At 46.6% G+C, this 22,996-nt stretch overlaps 2 protein-coding genes across 2 annotated transcripts in view; one reads left to right on the forward strand and one right to left on the reverse strand.

Annotated features, from left to right (window-relative positions):
- Positions 1–22,996, forward strand: part of LOC307214639 (uncharacterized protein) — a 268,943-nt gene that overhangs the window by 49,930 nt on the left and 196,017 nt on the right. The window lies entirely within an intron of this gene.
- On the reverse strand, positions 1,719–15,676 carry LOC307214772 (uncharacterized protein). The gene is made up of 5 exons (XM_079973758.1): positions 14,739–15,676; positions 14,459–14,540; positions 14,087–14,169; positions 11,696–11,822; positions 1,719–5,130 (listed from the first exon to the last, which is right to left on the reverse strand). Exons 1-5 carry the CDS (start codon positions 15,138–15,140, stop codon positions 3,872–3,874), a joined length of 1,953 nt encoding a protein of 650 aa, XP_079829884.1. The 5' UTR covers positions 15,141–15,676; the 3' UTR covers positions 1,719–3,871.

A 22,996-nucleotide genomic window follows, 5' to 3' on the forward strand; every position in this document is an offset into this window, starting at 1 on the left:
TTGTGCCTGTATTCCTAATACATAACTAAGCATGAAGGGCATGTTATGTGCTTTAGCAACAGCCCACCTGTAAATAAGGAAATGCAACCTCCGTTGCTGATTTATGGAAAAAGCAACAAAGGAATCTTCTCGGCTGCCCCATGAGGTCTGTGGGGCCCTTCAAGAAAGAGGAGCCTGACCAATGACGTGGTTGCCAAGATGGGACTGACCATCGTGCTACGGGGGGCCATCCTCCTGAGCCCGCACCCTTTCCTCCTGAAATGGCTCCCGTATTGCAGAGGCAACGTCATCTTGCACACGTACTGTGAGTTCATGGCTCTGATGAAACTGACCTGTGTGGACACGGGGGCAGAGAGGGCCTACAGTCTCCTGGTTGCTTTTCTAACTGGGGGGCTGGACTTGGTGTTGATCATCGTGTCTTACATCCTCATTTTCCAGGCTGTCTTCCAGCTCCCTTCCAAGGAAGCACGGGTCAAATCTCTTGGCACCTGCGGCTCTCACGCCTGTGTCATCCTGGTCTTCTACACTCCAGCATTTTTCTCCTTCTTAACCCACCGGTTTGGTCACGTGGCTGCCCATGTCCACATTCTGGTAGCAAATATGTATCTGTGCCTTCCACCCATGATGAACCCCATTATTTATGGAGTAAGGACCAAGAGAATCCAGCAGGGTCTCTTCAAGATCTTCTGTGTCAAAACCAGATAAAAGGCCAGGAACTTGGAGCATCTCTTTGAGTTCAGCTGCATCCACTTGTGGAAAACCACAGACAGAAGAGAGGGCTCTTCATTCTCTGCTTCCTGGTTTTCCACAGGCATCTGGCTGGACATTGTGAGAACAGGCTGAGAACTGGATTGGCCATTGGCCTAATCCAGGAGTCTCTTCTTGGATTCTCATCCACCTATGCTCAACTTGTATAGAGGTGTAAATAAAGCAGTATATCACACAACACCAGTCAGCCTCTAATGACCTCTTGCCAAAAGAACAGGAGTAGTGCAATAGCTTATCCACACTCAGTTTTTGGCCCTCTCTTTCCAAGCAGAGCTTTAACGCTCCGTGTCTGAACATGTTTTCCCTGTCCTCAAAAACCTGCTAATAATACTGGTTCCCCAGCCACTCTGGGCGGCTTCCAAAAAAAGATTTTAAATACCGTATTTTTCACTCCATAGGGCGCACCTGACCATAGGGCGCACCTAGTTTTCAGAGGGGGAAATCAAGGAAAAAAATATGATTCCCCCCCCTGTGTGCTTCTTCCAGACCTTCTCCCTGCTTTTGCGGGAGGTGGGGGAATTTCTGCACCCGATCCTTAGCCTCAGGAATCATCTGAACCAAGTCTGGGGCCTGATCCTGAAGAGTCCCAGTCTGCACAGGTTCCCCTGCAACAAGCACCAGCTGGGCCGAGTCAGGGGCCTGAGCCTGCCCTGACTCCAGATGCAGGGATTACCTCATTGCCTTCAGCTGGGCCATCGCTTACAGCTGCTCCACTACCGGTTGGGTCAGGGGAGGCTGAGGTGGCCCCTCGGTCTAGTAACCCACTGACATCTCCCAAGCTGCAGAGACTAAGGTCTGAGAGGAGAGACCTGAGTACTCGCAGGAGAAATACTCAACCTTCGGGCAAAACAGGGAGGTGAGTTACCGGGGGATCAGGACCAGCCGCTACCCTGATGGAGAGTTGCAGGCAGGATGAATGAAGCAGGAACAAAATGCTGCAACCAGTAACATGGTGACTTAGATGTGTTTATTATTTACAGCAGACTCTACAAGTTACTATATACAAGAACAGATACAGATCTTAACTAGCTCTCTTTTAACAAACTCCAAACGACTCTTTTCTCTCAGAACAACACACACTCCAGTCAGTAAGGTCATAACTCATAATGCCTGTGTGAGTTCTCAACCAATGGTAAAGCTGTATCCAAGGTTTCATATCTCCAAGCAGAATTACTCCCCTCTACTCAGTCATCCTTGGCCTTCGGCCAACTCTTTTTTTTTTTTTTAATAGATTTTTATTAAGATTTTAAAGGTTACAAAGAGAAAAAAACACAAAAAAAACACATATCAATTTAAACAGAAAAAAAGAAAAAAAAATACAAAACAATACAAGACCAAAAAGGAAAAAAGAAAACCAAACCTTTACATAACTTTCTTTCATTTGCTTGTTTCCTTGACCTCCTCACACCTCCCTTTTTTGTATTCTAATTCAATTAGATATTTCAGCAAATCCTTTCCATCTTTGTTTTTATCCTGATGATTTATCTTAATATACTATAATTTTACATTCTCTTCTTTCACTAATTAACAATCCATTTTTACTTAGACCTTTATATTGTTTCTGCTAAAAACCACATAACTTCATTCCAACATCCTTCTAATATTCCTTAATTTTACAATGTTTCTGTAAATAAACTTTAAATTTCTTCCAATCTTCTTCCACCAACTCTTCTCCTTGGTCTCGGATTCTGCCAGTCATTTCCGCCAGTTCCATGTAGTCCATCACCTTCATCTGCCATTCTTCCCGGGTGGGTAGATCTTGTGTCTTCCAGTACTTTGCGATAAGTATTCTTGCTGCTGTTGTGGCGTACATAAAGAAGGTTCTATCCTCCTTTAGCACCAATTGGCCGACCATGCCCAAAAGAAAGGCCTCTGGTTTCTTCTGAAAGGTATATTTAAATACCTTTTTCATTTCATTATAAATCATCTCCCAGAAAGTCTTAATCCTTGGGCATGTCCACCAAAGGTGAAAAAATGTACCTTCAGTCTCTTTACATTTCCAGCATTTATTATCAGGCAAATGAAAATTTTTTGCAAGCTTGACTGGCATCATGTACCACATGTAGATCATTTTCATTATATTCTCTCTTAAGGCATTACATGCCGTAAATTTCATACCTGTGGTCCATAACTGTTCCCAGTCAGCCATCATAATATTATGTCCAACATCTTGTGCCCATTTAATCATAGCAGATTTCACCGTTTCATCCTGAGTGTTCCATTTCAACAGCAAGTTGTACATTCTTGACAAATTCTTAGTTTTAGGGTCTAACAGTTCTATTTCCAATTTTGATTTTTCCACCTGAAAGCCAATTTTCTTATCCAAATTGTAAGCCTCCGTTATTTGGCAATAATGAAGCCAATCTTCATTTTTAGTTTTTTAGTTTTTTAGTTTTTCAAAACTCTGCAGTTTTAATCTGTCTCCTTCTTCTCACAAAATTTCCCAATATTTCGGCCAATTGGCTTTCAGGTGGAACTCTTAATTGACTCTGTGAAGCTGCACAGAATGGCACATAGTCAAAAATACCAACAGCAGTCCCCTGATTATCAAAGTTTCTAACTCCATCCAAAAAAAGAAAAGAAAGAGATTTCTCCGGCTTTCCTTGTTTTTGAGAAAGCCATGCTTTCAACCTGTATGTTTATGCTGTGAACCACTGTGAAATCCTCAGATGATGGGCACATAATTTTTAAAAATGATAAGAAGAAGGATATTGGCAAGCTGGAACATGTGCAAATGAAGGCGACCAAGATGTTCTTATTTTATTTATGCATTTAATTAATTTCTATACCACCCTATACCGGGGGTGCCAACTTGAATAAAATATAGGAGGGGCTTAGTAAGCCTCTCCTCACATAATAAATCACATGATGTGGTGCATGCATGCCATTTCAATGGCAATGCCTATAAACTTGGGGGTGCCCCCTCAAATATTTTATTCGGGGAGGGGGGAAACCTGTGGTCCTTTAAGAGTTGGCGCCTATTCCCTACACCCACAGGTCTCAGGACGGTTACAACATAAAAACACAAGATACACATCTGTAACCCCACTCCCCACCAAATTTTTAAAAGGCCTGGTTAAAAAGGTGCCTATTTGACAGACTCCTAAAGCTGTATAATAGTTTTTCTGACCTCTGAATGAATTCTCTGATGCCTAGTGAGATCGGAGCTCTTCCTGAAGCTCTTTCCACATTCCAGGCACTGATAGGGTTTCTCCCCTGTATGAATTCTTTGATGGGATGTGAGATTGGAGCTCTTCCTGAAGCTCTTTCCACATTCCAGGCACTGATAGGGTTTCTCCTCTGTATGAATTCTTTGATGGGAAGTGAAATTGGAGCTCATACTGAAGCTCTTTCCACATTCCACACACTGATAGGGTTTCTCCCCTGTATGAATTCTTTGATGGGATGTGAGATCGGTGCTCCAACTGAAGCTCTTTCCACATTCCAGGCACTGGTAGGGTTTCTCCCCTGTATGAATTCTCTGATGGGAAGTGAGATCGGAGCTCCTCCTGAAGCTTTTTGCACATTCCATGCACTGATAGGGTTTCTCCACTGTATGAATTCTCTGATGCCTAGTGAGATCGGAGCTCTTCCTGAAGCTCTTTCTACATTCCATACACTGATAGGGTTTCTCTCCTGTATGAATTCTCTGATGGGAAGTGAGATTGGAGCTCGTACTGAAGCTCTTTCCACATTCCACACACTGATAGGGTTTCTCTCCTGTATGAATTCTCTGATGGAAAGTGAGTTTGTAGCTTTCAGTGAAGCTCTTTCCACATTCCACACACTGATAGGGTTTCTCTCCTGTATGAATTCTCTGATGGGAAGTGAGATTGGAGCTCGTACTGAAGCTCTTTCCACATTCCACACACTGATAGGGTTTCTCTCCTGTATGAATTCTCTGATGGGAAGTGAGTTTGTAGCTTTCACTGAAGCTCTTTCCACATTCCACACACTGATAGGGTTTCTCCCCTGTATGAATTCTCTGATGGGAAGTGAGATTGGTGCTTTTACTGAAGCTCTTTCCACATTCCACACACTGATAGGGTTTCTCTCCTGTATGAATTCTCTGATGGGAAGTGAGATTGGTGCTTTTACTGAAGCTCTTTCCACATTCCACACACTGATAGGGTTTCTCTCCTGTATGAATTCTCTGATGGGAAGTGAGATTGCGGCTGTGGCTGAAGCCCTTTCCACATTCCACACACTGATAGGGTTTCTTTTCAACGATAATTCTTTGTTGGAAAGTGTAATGGAAGCTCTGACTGCAGCTCTCTCTACACTCCAAATTTTTACCTGGCTTCTCCTCCTTGAGGATTTTGTTGTGGTCACCCTTGTTCTCGATTTCCAATTCATCACAACCTGCAATGCAGACAAAAACAGGTGAAAGCCTCAGGAACAAATGGAAAAGAACTGAAGGGAATTGGGGAGGGGGATGTTCATTACCTTTGTTGTTTGTCATTAACCAATATATTCATTATTAGACTCCGACGGGTTGTTGAATGTTGCTTGGCTTGATATACATTAGTGGTCAAAATTGTCGAAGCCTTTTGGAAAAAAGTGTTTTTCAGAAGTTAGATGGCTTATAACACCACTTCTTTTGGAGTAATATCATAAAATCATATATAAATGGAAAGATAATTCAATCAAGAACGTAATGCAACTAAGTTTGTTCAATTATCTGTATTCTATCAAAACGTATAGCCAAATAACTAGAAAAACGAAGTACAACTTGCTTAGGTTAACTTTTCTCAGCGTGTTATGTGATTGCAATTGTTGATTGGTTTTTTGTGTTTTTTCATTTAGTGAGTTTCTATAATATAATAAAATTAAAGAAATGGCACAAAGAGTTGACTGTTCACCCAGAAAGCGATGTAAAATAGCCAATGTGGTGTAGTGGTTAAGAGTGGTAGTCTCTTAATCTGGTGAACCGGGTTCGCTTCCCCACTCCTCCACATGCAGCTGCTGGGTGACCTTGGGCCAGTCACACTTCTCTGAAGTCTCTCAGCCCCACTCACCTCACAGAGTGTTTGCTGTGGGGAAGGAAGGGAAAGGAGAATGTTAACTGCTTTTAAGTGAACAAGGCTACACTTATGAAGAAATTAGAAGAAAGATTTTGGGAAACATAACCAAAGCTGGCATTCCTATATTTTTGAAGAGCTATAAGGAGACTCAGTCACTTCAAAATCAGACTGGTAAAGGCAGGAAAAGGTGCACAACAGCAAGTGACGATCGAAGAATGAAGAGACTGTGCCTACGTGACAGAAGAAAATCATTTGGGTGTCTACAAGATGACATGGCGCAATGTAATGTGAAGTTTAGTGCAAAGACTAATCTAAATGCTAGAATTCTAAGGAAAACGCCATTGTTCTCTCTCAAGCAAAGGTTGAAAAGATTAAACCCATGTTAACTGGACAGTGGAGCAATGGGGCAGTGTTATTTGGAGTGATGAGAACCAAATCTCCTTGCTTGGTAGTGATGGCATGAAATACACAAGGAGAAGAATCGGAGAAGATTTATATCCTACAGTGAAACTTTGGATTATGTACCATCCTCCTTACGAACGCTTCGGGTAACGAGCTCCGCTAACCTGGAAGCAGGTGCTTCTGGTAGTGAACTTTGCCCCGGGATGCTAGCAAAAGCGCGTCTCAGGATAAAAATGGATTCGGGTTAAGAATGGACCTCCGGAATAGATTAAGTTCTTAACCCGAAGTACCACTGTATTTCTAAATAAACCTCAACTAGGAAAACTGCCAGCATTCCGTGTCTTGTGTGACAGAAGTGCTAAATCTGACAACATAACACCGGTCTTGAAAGACCTACACTGGCTCCCTGGGCATTTCCTAGCACAATTCAAAGTGTTGGTGCTGACCTTTAAAGCCCTAAACAGCCTCGGTCCAGTATACCTGAGGAGCGTCTCCACCACCATCATTCAGCCTGAATACTGTGGTCCAGCTACGAGGGCCTTCTGGCATTTCCCTCACTGCAAGAAGCCAAATTGCAGGGAACCAGGCAGAGGGCCTTCTCGGTAGTGGAACCCACCCCACTGAATGCCCTCCAATCAGATGTCAAGGAAATAAACAACTATCAGACTTTTAGAAGACATCTGAAGGCAGCCCTCTTTAGGAAAGCTTTTGATATTTGATGGATATTTGATATTTGATGGATATTTGATATTTTTGTTGGAAGTAGCCCAGAGTGGCTGGGAAAACCCAGCCAGATGGGCGGGGTATAAATCAATTATCATCATCATCGTCATCGTCATCATCTTAACCAGAGGTACCACTGTACATGTATTACATCTACTGTGAAACACCCAGTTAGTGTGATGATCTGGGGTTGTATGGCAGCAAAAGGTGTGGGCAGAATTTGCGTCATCAAAGGGAATGTAAATACCCCCAAATGCATAAATGAAATACTTGAGCCCAAACTGAAGCGTTCCACATGTGATCTTTCTCCAGATACTGAAGCATTTACATATATTTATATAAATATTTACTAATTTATTTTTATTTTATATTTCCACAGGATTCAGCTCCATGTCATGTTGCTGCTGTGTGCAAAAGGTGGCTTCAAGATAATCATATTCCATTCCTGGAATGGCCTGGGAATAGCCCAGACCTTAACCCAATCTTTGGAGCTGACTAAAGAAACTTGTTAGTTAGAACCAACCCAGCAATTAATAGAGGCAATAATTCAGTCTTGGTTTCACATTATTATAGCTGCAGAAATTTTAAAAAAAACCTGGTTCACTCCATGGGAGGACGTTGCAAGGTCGTAATTAAAGTTACCAAACCAAGTATTAGTGGACATGGTGAGAATTTCTGCACATCTCCTTTTTTCTATGTGTTTCCCATTTCTTCTTTATGACTGATGTTCTAATAAATACTCCTTCATAAACGTTAATCGGGGAAGATTATTCTTTCAGGGCTCTGCCATCGCCATCAATCCCCGACATTGAATGGGTTGGCCTAGTGTGGGGCTCTGAGGTGAGCTTGGCTGTCTGTTTGGTGTACTAGCCACCTAGTGCACCAGCAGCCACTCTGTCAGGCCTACTGGAGGCGGTGGCCGGCTGGGCCTTGGAGTTCCCTAACCTCTTGGTATTGGGGGACTTCAACATCCATGCTGATGCCACTCCTTCCTCACAGGCTCTGGACCTGGTGTCTTCCATGGCGACACTAGGGCTCTCCCACACATCAAGCAGGCCACATGCTGGATTTGATCTTAGGTGCAAGTATAGATGTGATCATGTCTCTTTCGATGAAGGTGCCATGGTCTGATCACTACGCTCTGAAAGCCAGGATTGACTTTCCACCCCCACCCTTCTTAGGTGGCAAGCCGATTTGGGCTCGCCCGCAGAGGCTAATGGACCCTGATAGATTCTGGCAAGCCTTGCGGGACCTTGCTCCCCCTGGCGACTCATTGAGTGAGCTAGTTGAGGGCTAGAATATCCAGCTCCTGGCAGCCATCGATGAGATCGCACCTAAGCACCCTCTGCGACCCCGCAGAAACTGGGCTCCCTGGTTTATTGAGGAGCTCCGGAAAATGAAGCGGGATCTCAGACGGCTAGAGCGAGTATGGCGGGGTGCCCGTGACGGAGCCTCAAGAACATCTTATAGGGTTTTTATGAAAACCTACGAAATGGCAGTGAAGGCCGCTAAGAAGTCTTACTTCTCGGCTTCCATTGCATCCGCTAGCTCTCACCCGGCGAAATTATTTAGTATAATTAGGTCCTTAATGTCCCTGGAGGAACAGCCAAATTTAAATAACAATTTGACACACAGTGGTGAGGCATTTGCAAGCTTTTTTGAGGAGAAGGTCCTGTTGCTCCGCCGTGACCTCCTTGCCGATTTGGATACAATAATGAAACTGGAGGCCCCTTGACTGTCCTCGGGTCCAGTATTGGACCACTTTGACCTGATATCCCCAGCTGATGTGGATAGACTCCTCCTAGCTGGAAAGCCCACCACCTGTCCTCTTGACCTGTGCCCATCCTGGCTGATTAGATCGTGTCCAGACGAGGTGCGGGCCCCCCTAGGGGATATCATCAATTTGTCCCTTGGCACCGGGACATTCCCAGGGGAACTGAAGGAGGCAGTGGTGCGCCCGCTCTTAAAGAAAACATCATTAGATTCTTTAGATCTATCTAATTACCGCCCGGTTTCAAATCTTCCGTTCCTGGGTAAGGTGATTGAGAGAGCGGTTGCTGAACAGCTTGGCAGGTTTCTGGATGAAACATCGGCTCTGGATCCATTCCAGTCCGGCTTCCGTGCTGGTCATGGGACCGAGACGGCTCTGGTTGCCCTAACAGATGATCTTCGTAGACAGCTGGATCGAGGCGGGTCAGGGCTGCTGATTCTTCTAGATCTGTCAGCAGCTTTCAACATGGTCGATCACGAACTCCTTGCCGACGTGGGGATCCAGGGCACAGTCCTTCAATGGCTGCACTCGTTTCTCTCTGGTCGGGGACAGAGGGTGGTGCTTGGGGGGGGGAACTGTCGCCGCGCCACTCCTTAGTGTGTGGAGTGCCACGGGTGCGATACTCTCCCCGATGCTTTTCAACATATTTATGCGCCCGCCTCGCCTAGCTTGTCCAGAGTTTTGGGTTGGGCTGCCATCAGTATGCTGATGACACCCAGCTCTATCTACTGATGGATGGCCATCCTGACTTGGCCCCAGGCACACTGATCAGATGTCTGGAAGCTGTGGCTGGATGGTTACGTGGGAGCCGGTTGAAGCTAAATCCTTCGAAGACAGAGGTCCTCTGGCTGAGACGGGACGATATGGGATGGGGGGGGACTCCCATCTCTTGCGGGGGCGCAATTATTGCCAGCACCGTCCGTTAAGAGTTTGGGTGTAATCTTCGACACCTCCCTTTCCATGGAGGCGCAGATTGCAGCTATAACAAAGGCGGCATTTTTTCATCTCCTTACCTTTCTCACCCTGACCTAGCCACTGTGATCCACGTGACAGTCACCTCCAGACTGGATTATTGTAACTCACTCTACGTGGGGCTGCCCTTGAGGCTGACCCAGAAACTCCAGCGGGTGCAGAATGCCGCGGCGAGACTCCTTACGGGGTCCTCACTGCGGGATCACATTCGCCCAGTGCTATAACAGCTGCACTGACTCCCAGTGGAGTACAGGATCAGGTTTAAGGTGCTGGTTTTGACCTTTAAAGCCCTATATGGCCTAGGACCCTCGTACCTACGGGACCGCCTCTCCTGGTATGTCCCACGGAGGACCTTATGGTCTTAAAAGAAAAACATCTTGGAGGTCCTGGGCCACAGAGAGGTTAGGCTGGCCTCAACCAGAGCCAGGGCTTTTTCGGCTGTGGCGCCAATCTGGTGGAACGCTCTGTCACAAGAGACTAGGGCCCTGCAGGACTTGACATCTTTCCGCAGGGCCTGCAAGATGGAGCTGTTCCACCAGGCCTTTGGCCAGGGCACAGCCTGACCCCCTCCTTTGGCAATCCCCACAGAACTCTAGCCAATGGTTGCCATTACTCTGATTTGATTTGATTTTAGAATGAACTGATTTTAGAATGTTATATCATTTTACTGTTGTTAGCCACTCTGAGCCCAGCTTCTGCTGGGGAGGGCGGAATATAAATAACAGTGGAATTTGCTGCCAAGGAGTGTGGTGGAGACTCCTTCTTTGGAGGTCTTTAAGCAGAGGCTTGACAACCATATGTCAGGAGTGCTCTGATGGTGTTTCCTGCTTGGCAGGGGGTTGGACTCCATGGCCTTGTGGTCTCTTCCAACTCTATGATTCTATGATTCTATGATAATTATTATTATTGCATTACATTCTTCATTAAATAATTTTTCCAATTTTATGGTATTATTCCCCCAAAAAGTGGTGTTATGAGCCATCAAACCTCAGATATACACTTTTCCCAAAAGGCTTCCACAATTTTGGCCACTAGTGTAAGTTGTTCATTTTAAAGTTAATGTACTTTTTATATGGGATCAGATTGTTATTATTAATGTTTCATGTTTATATATGTGTTGGAAGCCACCCAGTGTGGCTGGGGCAACCCAGCCAGATGGGCAGGGTATAAATAAAAATCATTAATTATTATTATTATTATTACTGCTAGTATTACCTGAGATTCAATCATCCTGGCTCTTCTCTGGGACGGATTTTGTTTGGCCCAGTCATGGCATCCCTCCATCTCCAATGTCAGGCATCTCTTTGGTCAACCCAAGACTGACAGCAGCAAAATCAAAAAGAGAAAACCTGACAGAAGCTACTTATCTTTCCTAACAACTCTGAAGCTGACATTTAAAATGGCCTGGGCATTTCAGACCAGCCCAACCGTGGTATAAAGAGGCAGAACAGGAGGAAGATGGTTCTCAGAAAAGAACTGTAATTTACTGTTTATTATGGGGGTGTTAGGTTCCCAGGTGTTGTAGGTGTCAGGATCTTTATCTCACCAGCTGGTCAGCAAGTAGCACTATGGTTGTTTATATCATGTGAGTGTCTGAGAGCGTGAGACAGGAAGTACTGTTGAGTACTGCGACAGAAGTCACTTTCACTTCTGTGTGAGATGTTGTTCTGTACTGCTGCTGAGAGAGAGAGAGAGTGGACATGCTGGTGGGTTCTCTGTATATATGGACTGTAAATAAAGTAGTTTATAGCTACTGATTGTCTTTTTCTTCTGCAATGAGATGCCAGAAGACGAGCGTACTCCTCTCAGGAGGGAGGGGTCGCTTATCACTGGTCTCTCTGGACTGAGGAAGATTTACAGCCAGAGAGAGACCACCGGAGAGACACCCCAGTGTCTTGGGAAGGTGGTGGCCTTCCTGGGCGTTTTTCCAACAGTAGGGGGCGCTGTTGAGCTCTGTGAAAATATGTGAGGTTTGTCACATAGAGGTATTTTTTGAATTTCCAGGCAGATATGATGTTCCCACACGGAGGCTTACCAAGAGAGGCCACGATCCCACGATTCTCCTCCATGACGTCCTTATGCAGAGCTCTCTGGTCAGGATCCAGCAACGCCCACTCCTCGTCCGTGAAATGAACAGCAACATCTTCAAAACACACTGGACCCTAAAAGAAAAAGGGAAATGTCGTCCTCTGAGACAGCAGAAATATGATCTGCTACAGAAAACTGCCTATTAATTGCTGTGTTGTTTCAATAGGATAGCTTTGCTGCACATTTTGATGATGATGATGATGATGATTTATTTATACCCCACCCATCTGGCTGGGTTTCCCCAGCCACTCTGGTGGCTTTCAACAAAGCAATAAAAGCAGAATAAAACATCAAATAATAAAAACTTCCCTAAACAGGGCTGCCTTCAGATGTCTTCTAAAAGTCAGATAGTTGTTTATTTCCTTGACATCTTATGGGAGGGGGTTTCACAGGGTGGGTGCCACTACCTAGTTCCCAGTAACTTGGCTTTGGACAGTGAGGGAACCGCCAGAAGGCCCTCGGAGCTGGATCTCCATGTCTAGGCAGAATGATGGGGGTGGAGACGCTCCTTCAGGTCTACTGGGCCAAGGCCATTTAGGGCTTTCAAGGTCAGCACCAAACGGACAAGGAGCCAATGCAGGTTTTTCATAACCGGTGTTATATGGTCTTGGTGGCCTCTTCTGGTCACCACTAGTCCAGCTGCCACATTCTGGATTAGCTGTAGTTTCCAGGTCACCTTCAAAGGTAGCCCCACGTAGAGTGCATTGCATAACTAGAGCATGCACCACTCTGGCGAGGAAGGGTATCATCCTATGGACCAGATGGAGCTGGTAGACAGCTGCCCTGGACACAGCATTGACCTGTGCCTCCATGGACAGCTGTGAGTCCAAAATGACTCCCAGGCTGTGCACCTGGTCTTTTGGGGGCAGTTACGCCATTCAGGACCAGGGAGTCCACCCTACACAAACATTCCAGTTTCCCTGATGGAAGGATCCACTTTCTCCTCTCCTTGTGTGCTGTTCTGGGGAGGTTCCTTCCCAGTGCCCTAGAGCCAAACTCAAGGGGCTCATGGCCACTATTTGTTCTCATTTGTGCACTGCTTAGAAGCCTATTCAGTGATCAATCTAGAAATAAAATAAGCCTAGTCTGGATGGCCATCTGTCTTGGAGGATCTAGCTGAGACTCCAGCAATGCAGGGGGTGGGACTTGATGACCCTTGGGGTCCCTTTCAACTCTAGGATTCTATGAAAACTGCAACTACAGATGAATCCTACTGGTGATATTGAGAAGGCTGGTGTTACAGAGTTATCCCACAGTTCACAGCTGGAGTTAACTCTTTATCAGCAAGAACACAATATTCACAGACTTGGCTGAGTTTCGGGCCTCATGAGAACAGCAGCTCATTCCCTGAGCCTCAATGAAATCAGTTGCTAAGAGTGAAGGCCCCCGGCTCCCCACAGCTTTCCAAGTCCCCTCCTCTCTGGGGTTTCTGGCAAGCGATTGAACAGTGCACCAGTGTGCAGCCTGCCTTTGCTCCTCCATTGTCAGACGTCTCCTGGCTCTGAGAGACAAGCAGGGAGGGTGGCTTCTGGCAGAAGGAGAGGGAGCCCCCGGAGGCTCCTCCTTCTCCTGACTCACCTCTGCCTCTTGACCTCCCTCCTCCACTCGCCTCCTTCCTCTATTGCGTCTGATTCTGCACTGCATTCTGCCTCAGAGTCTCCCAGCTCACTAAGCCCTGTTACTCCTTCAGCTTCTGACACCTCCTCTTCCCAAGCTTCTCCCTCTTCTCCCTCTGACCGCCCATCCTCCCTCCAACTCCACTCCTTCGGCTCTGAGCAGTCTTCCCTTCCTGGTTCCGCGGCTGCTTCCTGTCCATTAAACTTTAATTAGTTTAATGTTAAGTAACGTCCAGTGCGCTTCCAACACCATAAGTCTTATCTCAGCAGAGAATTTCATGCAGCGGCTGAAGAAGGCAGGAGAGTCAGTACCTTTCAATGAAGAATCCTGGAGCAAGCACTTTGGAACTCAGGGAAAAACTTTATTCACAAAAGAAAAAAAACCCTGGCGATAAAGCACACATGCTTTTATCTCCGGCATAAAGAAAACTTTACTCTAAACTTAACTCATATCAGCAAACACGCCCTTGGCCCCAAACTGAGTCTGCGAGTCAGGTCAAAGGGGGAAGAAGAGAGAGAAACACGGGTGAACTGACTCTTTATACAAACTAACTCACATTCCTGGATGCTTAATGACTTTCAGCTGCTCAGTGATTAGAGCGACTTGTTACCTCTTAACCCTTTAGTACCAACACTTCCTCCCACCATTCCTCTGTGCCCAACCAGTCCATGACATTGCTCCATCCCTCGGCCTCTGTCCCCACAAGGTAGCTTCCCCTGACCTGATCTGGTTCCACAGCCGCTGCTTCCCTTCTGCCCCCATGAAAAGACGGATCAGGAGGTCTTGCTGGCATCCTTCTGTCACCTGCAAGAGAAAAAAGGTAATCAGGACGCCAGGAGTGCCTGCTTCTATCACAAGTGAAACAGGGCATCTCTAACTACAGATGGGCCTTTGAGAAAGCCTTACCTGCTGAGTGCATTTGGACGTTTGTGACCATTTCATGTTAGTTGTACAAAAATACTTCTCACTTCCTTTGGACCCTTGGTCCCAACTGTGCCCCCCCCCAAAAAAACCCCAAGATGAAAACAACCCACAGATTAGTTGGGAAAGCAACAGAATAGACCAAACAGAGAAAAGCCACCTTCCTCCTTACCCAGTGGCCTCTTTCTGGTGTCCAATGGAGGCCTCTCTGCCTCACAGGAATCCAGGTCCATTTCTGCAAAATGATCCCTTTTCTGAAAGAGCAACAAGGATTCAAAACAGAGAATGGATGGTGAGAAATGTTAGAAATAGAATGACAAAGACTTAAAGGGTGATAGATCTCATTCCATGGATGCTTTCCCAGAAAAAGGATGGGCCATCAATAGAGGAATATGAGATGCTCTCCATCCTGTTTGGAGCCCCTTGAGTATCCAGAGGAAAGTCTCTCTCACCTGCTTTCTCTCCTCTGCCTGACTCAGGAGGAAACCTTCAGCCAGGGCCACCGCCTGGAAACTGGTCTCCGCTCCGCATTCCCTCACCCAGCTCTCCATCTCCAGGGGAAGGATAGCCAGGAACTGCTCCAAGATCACCAGGTCCAGCATCTCAGCTTTCGTGTGCCTTTCTGGCTTCAGCCACTGATGGTCAAGGTGGTAAAGTCGGCTGCAAACCTCTCGGGGTCCTTTGGCCTCCTGGCAGCAGAACTGCCTCAACTGCTGGCTCTGCACCTCTGAGCGGAGGGTGTCCTCCTCACCCAGGATCTTTTGCACAGAGTTTCCCCAGAACCCCCCACTGCTCCCAGTTTGGTTGGCATGGCCTCTTCCTGTTCCAGGGCCAGCTGAGTCTCGCTCATCCATCTGTGCTCTCAGGAAGCCTCTGAGAGATCGGAAGGAACCCTTTGGTCTTCTGCCAAGTTCTGTCCGTCTTAATGAGAAGCTCTAGCAAATCCTACAAAGCAAATACATTGTTCTGTTACAGAATTTGTAGGTCAGGAGAAGAAACAGGATCCCTGAACAAGCATGGATGAGTCTTGCCAGGAATCAGGACTGGACAGCACCAGAGCCCAAACCATGAGAGACCTTCTTTATAAAGAGGAGGAGGAAGAGAAGGAGGAAGCAGCCTCTAGCTCTCCTAGAAGGAAGATTGCAATGCAAAATGTGGAGGCAACGGAAGGGATTTCTGGGAGATGAATCAGCCTGGTTTCTCCTGCCTTCCAGTCAATGCATGAAGTCTGAACTGACTGATAAGGGAATCATTTGTATTTTGTGAAAAATGGATGCTTGGCTCTAGTGGGGGTCCTCACCCGGGGGTCCTCAGGAGTTGCTCTCCCCCCACCCCCACTTCTGGGCACATTTCTCCCCTGCTTCTGTCTCCTTTTCTTGCACTTGGACTCTCTGCCACTCTCAAGGTAGACTCCTGGAGTGGGGTCCCTTTTTCTTTGCTCCGAGGGCCAGGAATGTATCTGGCCAACCCCCTGAGGGCCAAGTGGGCGAGGCCAAAGACATCTCCCTTGAAATCTAGGCTAAGGTCCCTGGAGCCTCAGTGAGTAGCAGCGCCCATTTCTGGCTCAGCTGGTTTTCCAGCAACAATCCCTTTGGGAGAGAGAGGATGGGGTCCTGGGATGCCCTGCTCTGGGTGAGGGGATTGCTGCAGTGGCCTCCGTGGGGAGCTGCCCTGGGAGACACTGGGAAACTGGTTTGCAATGCAGCAGCCAGACTATGGGCTGGGATCCCTCTCTTTACTCCTGGTCTTCCTCTCCCACCTTTTTTTGGGGGGGGGGGGCTAGTCCACCTCCTCGTCCAGCTTTGGAAAACCATTTGCACATTTTTCGTCCGTTGTGCAATGAGGCTGAGCGACGTCACACAGAGTTAAAGTCCTAGGGACCCCTTTGTTTAAAGAAGGGAGATCTTTTCTGAAGCAGGGGGGGGGGAGGGGTAGAGGGCCAAATGAGTTTGGGATCCTCTGATCTGCAGGAAGGAGAGCGTGGCAGACCTGGCCCCTCCCTGGCAGGACCCTCTCCTCCTCCCTGACTTGGGATCCCCCCCCTGCAGGAGCAGATCAGGCCCCCCAGGCCCCCTCCCCTGCTGCAGCCCTGGGACCCCCACCAGATCCCAGAGAGAGAGAGAGGAGACTCACCAGATCCCAGGAGGGGAGAGCGAGGCAGCCCTTGCAGGAGAAACACCGAAGCAGGGAAGGACTGGGGGGGGGGCGGCTTGGAGCTGGAGGACCTGCCCCCCCCCCCGTTGCTTCCTGGCCTCTCTAGGAAGGCAGCTCGGTTCCCTTTAACCCTTGCCAAGCCGAGTCCCTCCAGCTTAGCCCTCTCTCGCTTGGCAGAACCTCAGATTCTTATTTTTTTTAATGCATTTAGGGGGGCAACTGCTCCCCTGGCTCCGCCCATGCCCAGATATCCTTTTGGGGGTGAGGCTCTTGGCTGGACTCTGAGCATCTCCCTCCCTTGGCCAGAAACCAGAGGAAGAGCCTGCAGGGAAAAGGGCTTTGCAGGAGGCAAGGAAGCTCCTCCTGGAATTCAGGAGTGGAGAGAGAGGAGGGGATCCCAGGGTCATCTAGTCCAACCCCCAGCAGTGCAGGAATCTCCGCTCAAGCATCCAGGGCAGATGGCCCTCCGATCTCTGCTGAGAAACCTCCAAGGAAGGAGAGTCCCCCACCTCCCAAGGGAGACCTTTCCCCTGCCCAACTGCTCTTAGATGTCCCTCAAGGCAGCGGGTCCTGAGTTCGAGCCCTGCTGAAAGAATGGCACTGGCTGCCAAGGAGGAACCCAGCGAAGTTCATAATAAATAAATCCCATTCTCGTCATAAACGAGTAATACTTTCTTATGCATGCTTTTTATACTAATATACAAAAGTATGCCATTTCCCTTTCCAGAAATGCTTAATTGCTAAGTTGACAGCTATGGACTCACCAGATCCCAGGAGGGGGCTGCGATTCGGCCTTTGCAGGGGAGACACCCAAGCAGGAAAGGACTGGGGAGGGAGGGAGGGGGATTAGCTCTGGAGGACCTGCCCCCCCTTGCTTCCTGTCCTCTCTAGGAAGTCAGCTCAGTTCCCTTTAACCCTTGCAAAGCTGAGTCCCCCCAGCTCAGCCCTCTCTCGCTTGGCAGAACCTCAGATTCTTATTTTTTTTATTTTTTTATTTTTTTTATAAATATTTTATTAAATTTTCAAAATACATAATACAAGATCCCTACACCAAAAAACCAAAACAAATACACCAAGAAACCATATAGAAAGAAAGAAATAAAAAATAAAAAAATAAAGAAGAAAAAAGAGAAAAATATAACCAACCATTCAATATAGCTTTTCTTATATAACTAACTGGACTTCCTCGCATCTCCTTACCCTGCATTATTTATAATCAGAATGTCAGCAAATTATTACCTTATTTTGTAGCACCCTGCTTGTGGTTAACGCTTAGCTGGAATGAAATATTCAACGCAGCAATAGAGAAATTAAAATAGTAATTTATTTGTCAGACAAATAAATATGAGGCACAGTGGTATATGGTTACCAAGCTCTGGCCTGGCCTCCTGCCATTCTGGCCAGCACTTATATTTCCTTAATCCAGCCCCCTTGCTCCTCCTGTGGCTGCCTCTGTCCAATCAGCCTGGTTGAAATTCCTATTGGCTATTTGCTAGAACCAATCACAAAAGATACACCCATTTCCTTCTTGCCCTTTTATGGGAATCAAAAAGCTATATATTCTTCTATCTATAAATGACAAATAAGTAATAATATATCTTACATGTGTCTCAACAAGGAATCTTAATTACCAGCTCACCTCTTGCCCTCCTTGCCCTATTGCCTTCCAAAACAGATGGTTAATCTTGAATTTTTATCTTAAGCATATGTCAAGGATTTTGAGTTCACATCAACATTGAGAGATCTCCTTCATTTGAAGGTTTCTAAACAAAAGGCCTGACAACCATATATCAGGAGTGCTCGATTGGCGTCTTCTGTCTGGCAAGGGGGGTCTGGTGGCTGATGGCCCCTGTGATCTCTTCCAACTATATGAAATAAGAATCTAGCATTTCTTAAATCCTTTGCATAATTATATTTAAACTAATATATTTAATACATAAATAACCTTTTAAAAGGAAAAGAAATCTTAAAAGGATCTTAGTTTAAGAAAGAAACAGCTTTAGAAAAGATTTCCCAAAATGTTCTCTTTCTGCCAGCTAGATGCTTTTTCACTGCTCTTGACCTTCTTAACCTTAGGAAGAAGATATGGCTCATTTTACTATTTATCCACCCTTAATTTGTAGGGTCAGTGTAACCTTGGCTGTCAGCCTGTAATTCCCTTTTTACGACTTTGAGAATTGTTTTCTGCTATAAATCAGGGGGGCCCCTTGTCTAGGAGTAAAACATTGCCAAGGTTCTTAGGCAGCTGGTCTTCTGCCTGGCATGAAACATTTGAAGATCTTTAAGCTCATTTTTAAAATACAAGCCCTGATTAAACATATAAGCTTTAATAAAAATGCAAGCTTATGATTAGATGCCTCAATTTCATACCTTATTTTGTACTTTCCAAATATTATACTTCTAAATTTAAAATAATTTTTATCAATTGCTCATACCTTAAAATTAAACAAAATATTGCCTTAAATTTTGACCTTTTCTTACTTATAACTTAATTTTCTATTTTACAATGCCTATTTGCTGGAGCTGGTATTTTCTAAATCGTGCAAATACTTAACATTCATACAACTTATAATATTTTTGTAGATAATCCTTAAACTTCTTCCAGTCCTCTTCCATTGTTTCTTCTCCCAAGTCTCGGATTCTGCCAGTCATTTCAGCCAGTTCCATATAGTCTATCAATTGCGTCTGCCACTCTTCCAGTGTGGGCAAGTCTTGTGTCTTCCAGTACTTTGCAATGAGTATTCTTGCTGCTGTTGTCGCATACATAAAGAAGCTTCTGTCCTTCTTTAACACTTTCTGGCCGACAATGCCCAAGAGGAAGGCCTCCGGTTTCTTAACAAAGGTATATGTAAATACCTTTTTTAGTTCATTATAGATCATTTCCCAGAAGGCTTTCACTTTAGGGCATGTCCACCAGAGGTGAAAGAATGTCCCCTCAGCCTCTCTACATTTCCAACATTTATTATCAGACAGGTGATATATTTTTGCAAGCTTGACTGGGGTCATGTACCACCTATATATCATTTTCATAATATTCTCCTTCAAAGCATTACATGCCGTGAATGGTCCATAACCTTTCCCAGTCCTCAAACATAATGTTATACCCTATATCCTGAGCCCATTTTATCATGGCTGATTTAACAGTCTCATCCTGTGTGTTCCATTTAAGCAGCAAGTTATACATTCTCGAAAGTACCTTAGTCTTTGGTTCCAACAGTTCTGTCTCTAATTTCGACTTCTCCACCTGGAATCCTATCTTTTTGTCCAATTTAAAAACCTCTTGGATTTGGGCGTAATGTAACCAATCTTGCACCTTATTCTTTAATTTCTCCAAGCTCTGCAACCTCCATTTGTCTCCAATTTTTTCTATTAATTCCCAATATTTCGGCCAGCCGGCCTCCATATTGAGTCTCTTCCGGGCCTTAGCCTCCATTGGTGATAACCATCTCGGCGTAGATTCTTATTATTTTTAATGGATATGGGGGGGGCAGCTGCCCCCTGGCTACGCCACTGGCCAGATATCCTTTTGGGGGTGAGGCTCTTGGCTGGACTCTGAGCATCTCCCTCCCTTCATCAAGAGATCTCAGAGACATTTGAAACACAGAACACGAGACGCAGACTGATGATGCATCATCTCAAATCCTTTCAAATCTCCAGGGCTGCTGCTGCCCTGAGTGCTGGAAGGAAGTCCTGCTCCCTGCAAGGCCTTTTCCCTCCTGGACTGGGGGGGGGGCGAGGACCAGACTCCCCCTGTTCATCAGAAGAGACTCCTGGGGGGCCGGAGGGACCTTGCCCTGCTGTGCATCCTGGGGAGCCCAGACTCACTGGAAGAAGCTCTGGGGCTGGGGCAAATCTTTTAAAATAGTTTTTAATCTGTGGTGCTTTAAATGCTGGGTGTTGGTTTTTTCCTTTGTTGGGGGTGGGACAAACATTTAGTTGGGGCTGGGGATTACAGTATTTTTCACTCCATAGGGCACACCTAGTTTTTAGAGGAGGAAAACACACAAAAAAATATTCTGGATCAAATGTTGTACTAAACTATTTAAGGCAGCAAAGCGGGTGGCTCCTGTCCGCTTTGCTGCTTTGAAGTGAGCCTCAGAGGAGGGAAGGAAGGGGAACGGTGGCTTATCTACGTCCAGTTAATAATGCTGAGCCTGACTTTATATGCATCTCAAAGCCCTTGACATATATACATTATAATGACAAGCCGAGATAGGCCTCCTGCAGAGGAGCCGGGGAGGGAGCCATCATAGCTCAGTGGGGAAAGCATGGAGAAGATCCCAAGTTCAGTCCTTGAAAGCTTCTCCAGACAGGGCTGAGGGTGGGTCTCCTGAAACCCTGGTGAGCCTCTGCCCATCAGTGAAGACAAAACTGAGCTCAGTGGGCTCCGGGAGGGTCCTGACGTGGTATTCTGTTCCTGTTTAAATTAGCCCTTTCTTCAGAACCATGAGGACTACAATCTTAGTTTGTTTTTAAAGGGAACAGCTGTAACTTCAGCGGCTTTGCATGCAGAACACCACACGCTCAATCCCCGGCTTCTCCAGGCCTGAAACTCTGGCAAACTGCTGCCAGTCAGTGTTGCCATTGCTAAGCTAGATGGAGTGGTGGGTCCAACTCCTTATAAGGCAGCTTCCTAGGTTCCCATTTATGCTACGGATCTGGGCGTGAGGCTTGCTGTCACGTTTAGTGTGGCGAGGGTGGTTCTTTGCACATCTGGAAGACGACTGTGTCACCTCCCATCACCCTCTTGAAGGTGCTTTTTACAGCTCAGGGGAAAGGGCAGGCAGCCACAGCATCTGTAGACTGTAGCATCCTGAATTAAGGGAGGGAGGGATTCCCCTTGCAGCCGAAGGATTGTTTGAGGCCACCACGAAAGCTGATCTTCAGCTTGAAACCAGGACTTGCTCTTTAACCATGCTGCTCCTCCAGTTGCCAATGCCATCCATGTAACCTGTGTGAATATCAAGCGTGGGTTGTGTCCAGGAACCTGGGGGGATTTCTTTCATGTGTGTGCATGTTTTCGTCTTTAAATAAACAGCCCATGCAAGTTTCCAGCTCTTATGGCCATCGAGATTAGCCTGGCCGTCTCAGTGGAAATCTGGGGAGGCTGAAGTGGACTTTCCAGTGGTCAAAGTGTGGTTGTGTCTTCCTGCCAGGCATCTATTTCCTGCCTTCTTTCCCCCCTGCACCCCTGCACCCTGCTTCAAAGCAAGCCACGGAGGAGGGAAGGCTCGCAACAGATTCCCTCCACTTTGAAGCAGGAAAGCGGGAGAGGAGCTGCTTACATGAGTGTAAGCTGCTCCCCTCCCACTTTGCTGCTTCAAAGGGAGCCCGGGAGGAGAAAATCCGCTGCCTTCGCTAGCAAAGGATCCATGGTCCCCTTCCTTCCCTCCTCCATGGTTGCTTTGAAGCAGGAAAGTGGGAGAGGAGCTGCTTACACGAGTGGAGGAGTTATGCTAAGACCAGACCATGTCATTACCGAGGAGGCAGGTTTATTTGTTCTTTGAGGACTATCCCTGCCTCCGGGTCTGGTCTTGACCGGAAGGATACTGGAATCAGCAAGGGAGACCCACATGACCTGAAGGGGCTGCTGTGCAATGCCAGGTCAATGATTCATAAGACCACGGCCATCCATAACTTGATCATGGATGGAGGACTTGACCTGGCATGTGTAACAGAGACTTGGTTGGATGAAGCAGATGGGCCTGTCCTTGCCACAGCTTGTCCACCAGGTTTCTCTTACGCACAGCAACCCAGGTCATGTGGGCGGGGAGGGGGGGTTGCAGTGATTTTTAGGAAGTCACTAGCTTGCACCAGGCGTCCGACTGGGAAGACCTAGTTTTCTGAGTGCATGCTCTGCATATTGGGCAATAGGGGCAGTACAGAATTCCTTTGGGGATACCAAACCCCCCGCTGCACCAAGGATTCCCTGCCCGAGCTGCTTCAGGTTGTGGTGGATGTTCTCATGGAGATACCAATTTTAGTTGTCCAGGGGGGTTAACATCCATGCCATCACGACCTTACAAGGGGCCACTCGGGACTTTGTGGAAAGCATGGGCTCCATGGGGCTGTCCCTAAGTTTGGCCCAACTCATAGTTGCAGACATACCTTAGACCTAGGGTTCACCTCTGTGGATGTGGGTAATCTGACACTAAGAAAAAGTGTGACAAAAGAAGTGCTATGGTCAGATCATTCCTGGTACAACTGGACTTCTCCGCAACCCTTCCCCTCTGGAGGGAGGTGGGACCAACTTGGATGGCCCACCCCACCACTTAATGGCTCCAAATCGTTTCCAGAGAGTGGTAGGGGATGTTTTCGTTGGGTCAAAATGGCGTCCGGCACATTTCCTTGCTGCGCCACTGGCTGTCCGTGCTGATCAAAACAACTTCAGCTTTCTTAGCTTAGTCCTAGCAGAGTTCACGCAGCGGGGGAAAACTGTTGCTGTGTGTGGAAAATAAATTAAACTGGATGCAGGCTTTTCTCTTATCTCCAATAGTCTTTAATGAGTAGAATAACATCGTAAATCAGCCCGGCGAATTGGCTGGCATGCTTCCGC

The sequence above is a fragment of the Podarcis cretensis genome (genome assembly GCF_951804945.1).
Source record: "Podarcis cretensis genome assembly, chromosome: 4".
NCBI classification, from domain to species: Eukaryota; Metazoa; Chordata; class Lepidosauria; order Squamata; family Lacertidae; genus Podarcis; species Podarcis cretensis.

What these genes read in the sequence shown, in the direction of transcription:
- LOC307214772 (XM_079973758.1), bottom strand. Translation starts at nt 15,140, where the DNA reads ATGGATGAGCGAGACTCAGCTGGCCCTGGAACAGGAAGAGGCCATGCC. An exon ending in CACCAGAAAGAGGCCACTGG is followed by an intron (nt 14,170 to 14,458) that starts GTAAGGAGGAAG and finishes TTTCTCTTGCAG; the next exon opens with GTGACAGAAGGATGCCAGCA. An exon ending in TGGGATCGTGGCCTCTCTTG is followed by an intron (nt 5,131 to 11,695) that starts GTAAGCCTCCGT and finishes TCTGCATTGCAG; the next exon opens with GTTGTGATGAATTGGAAATC.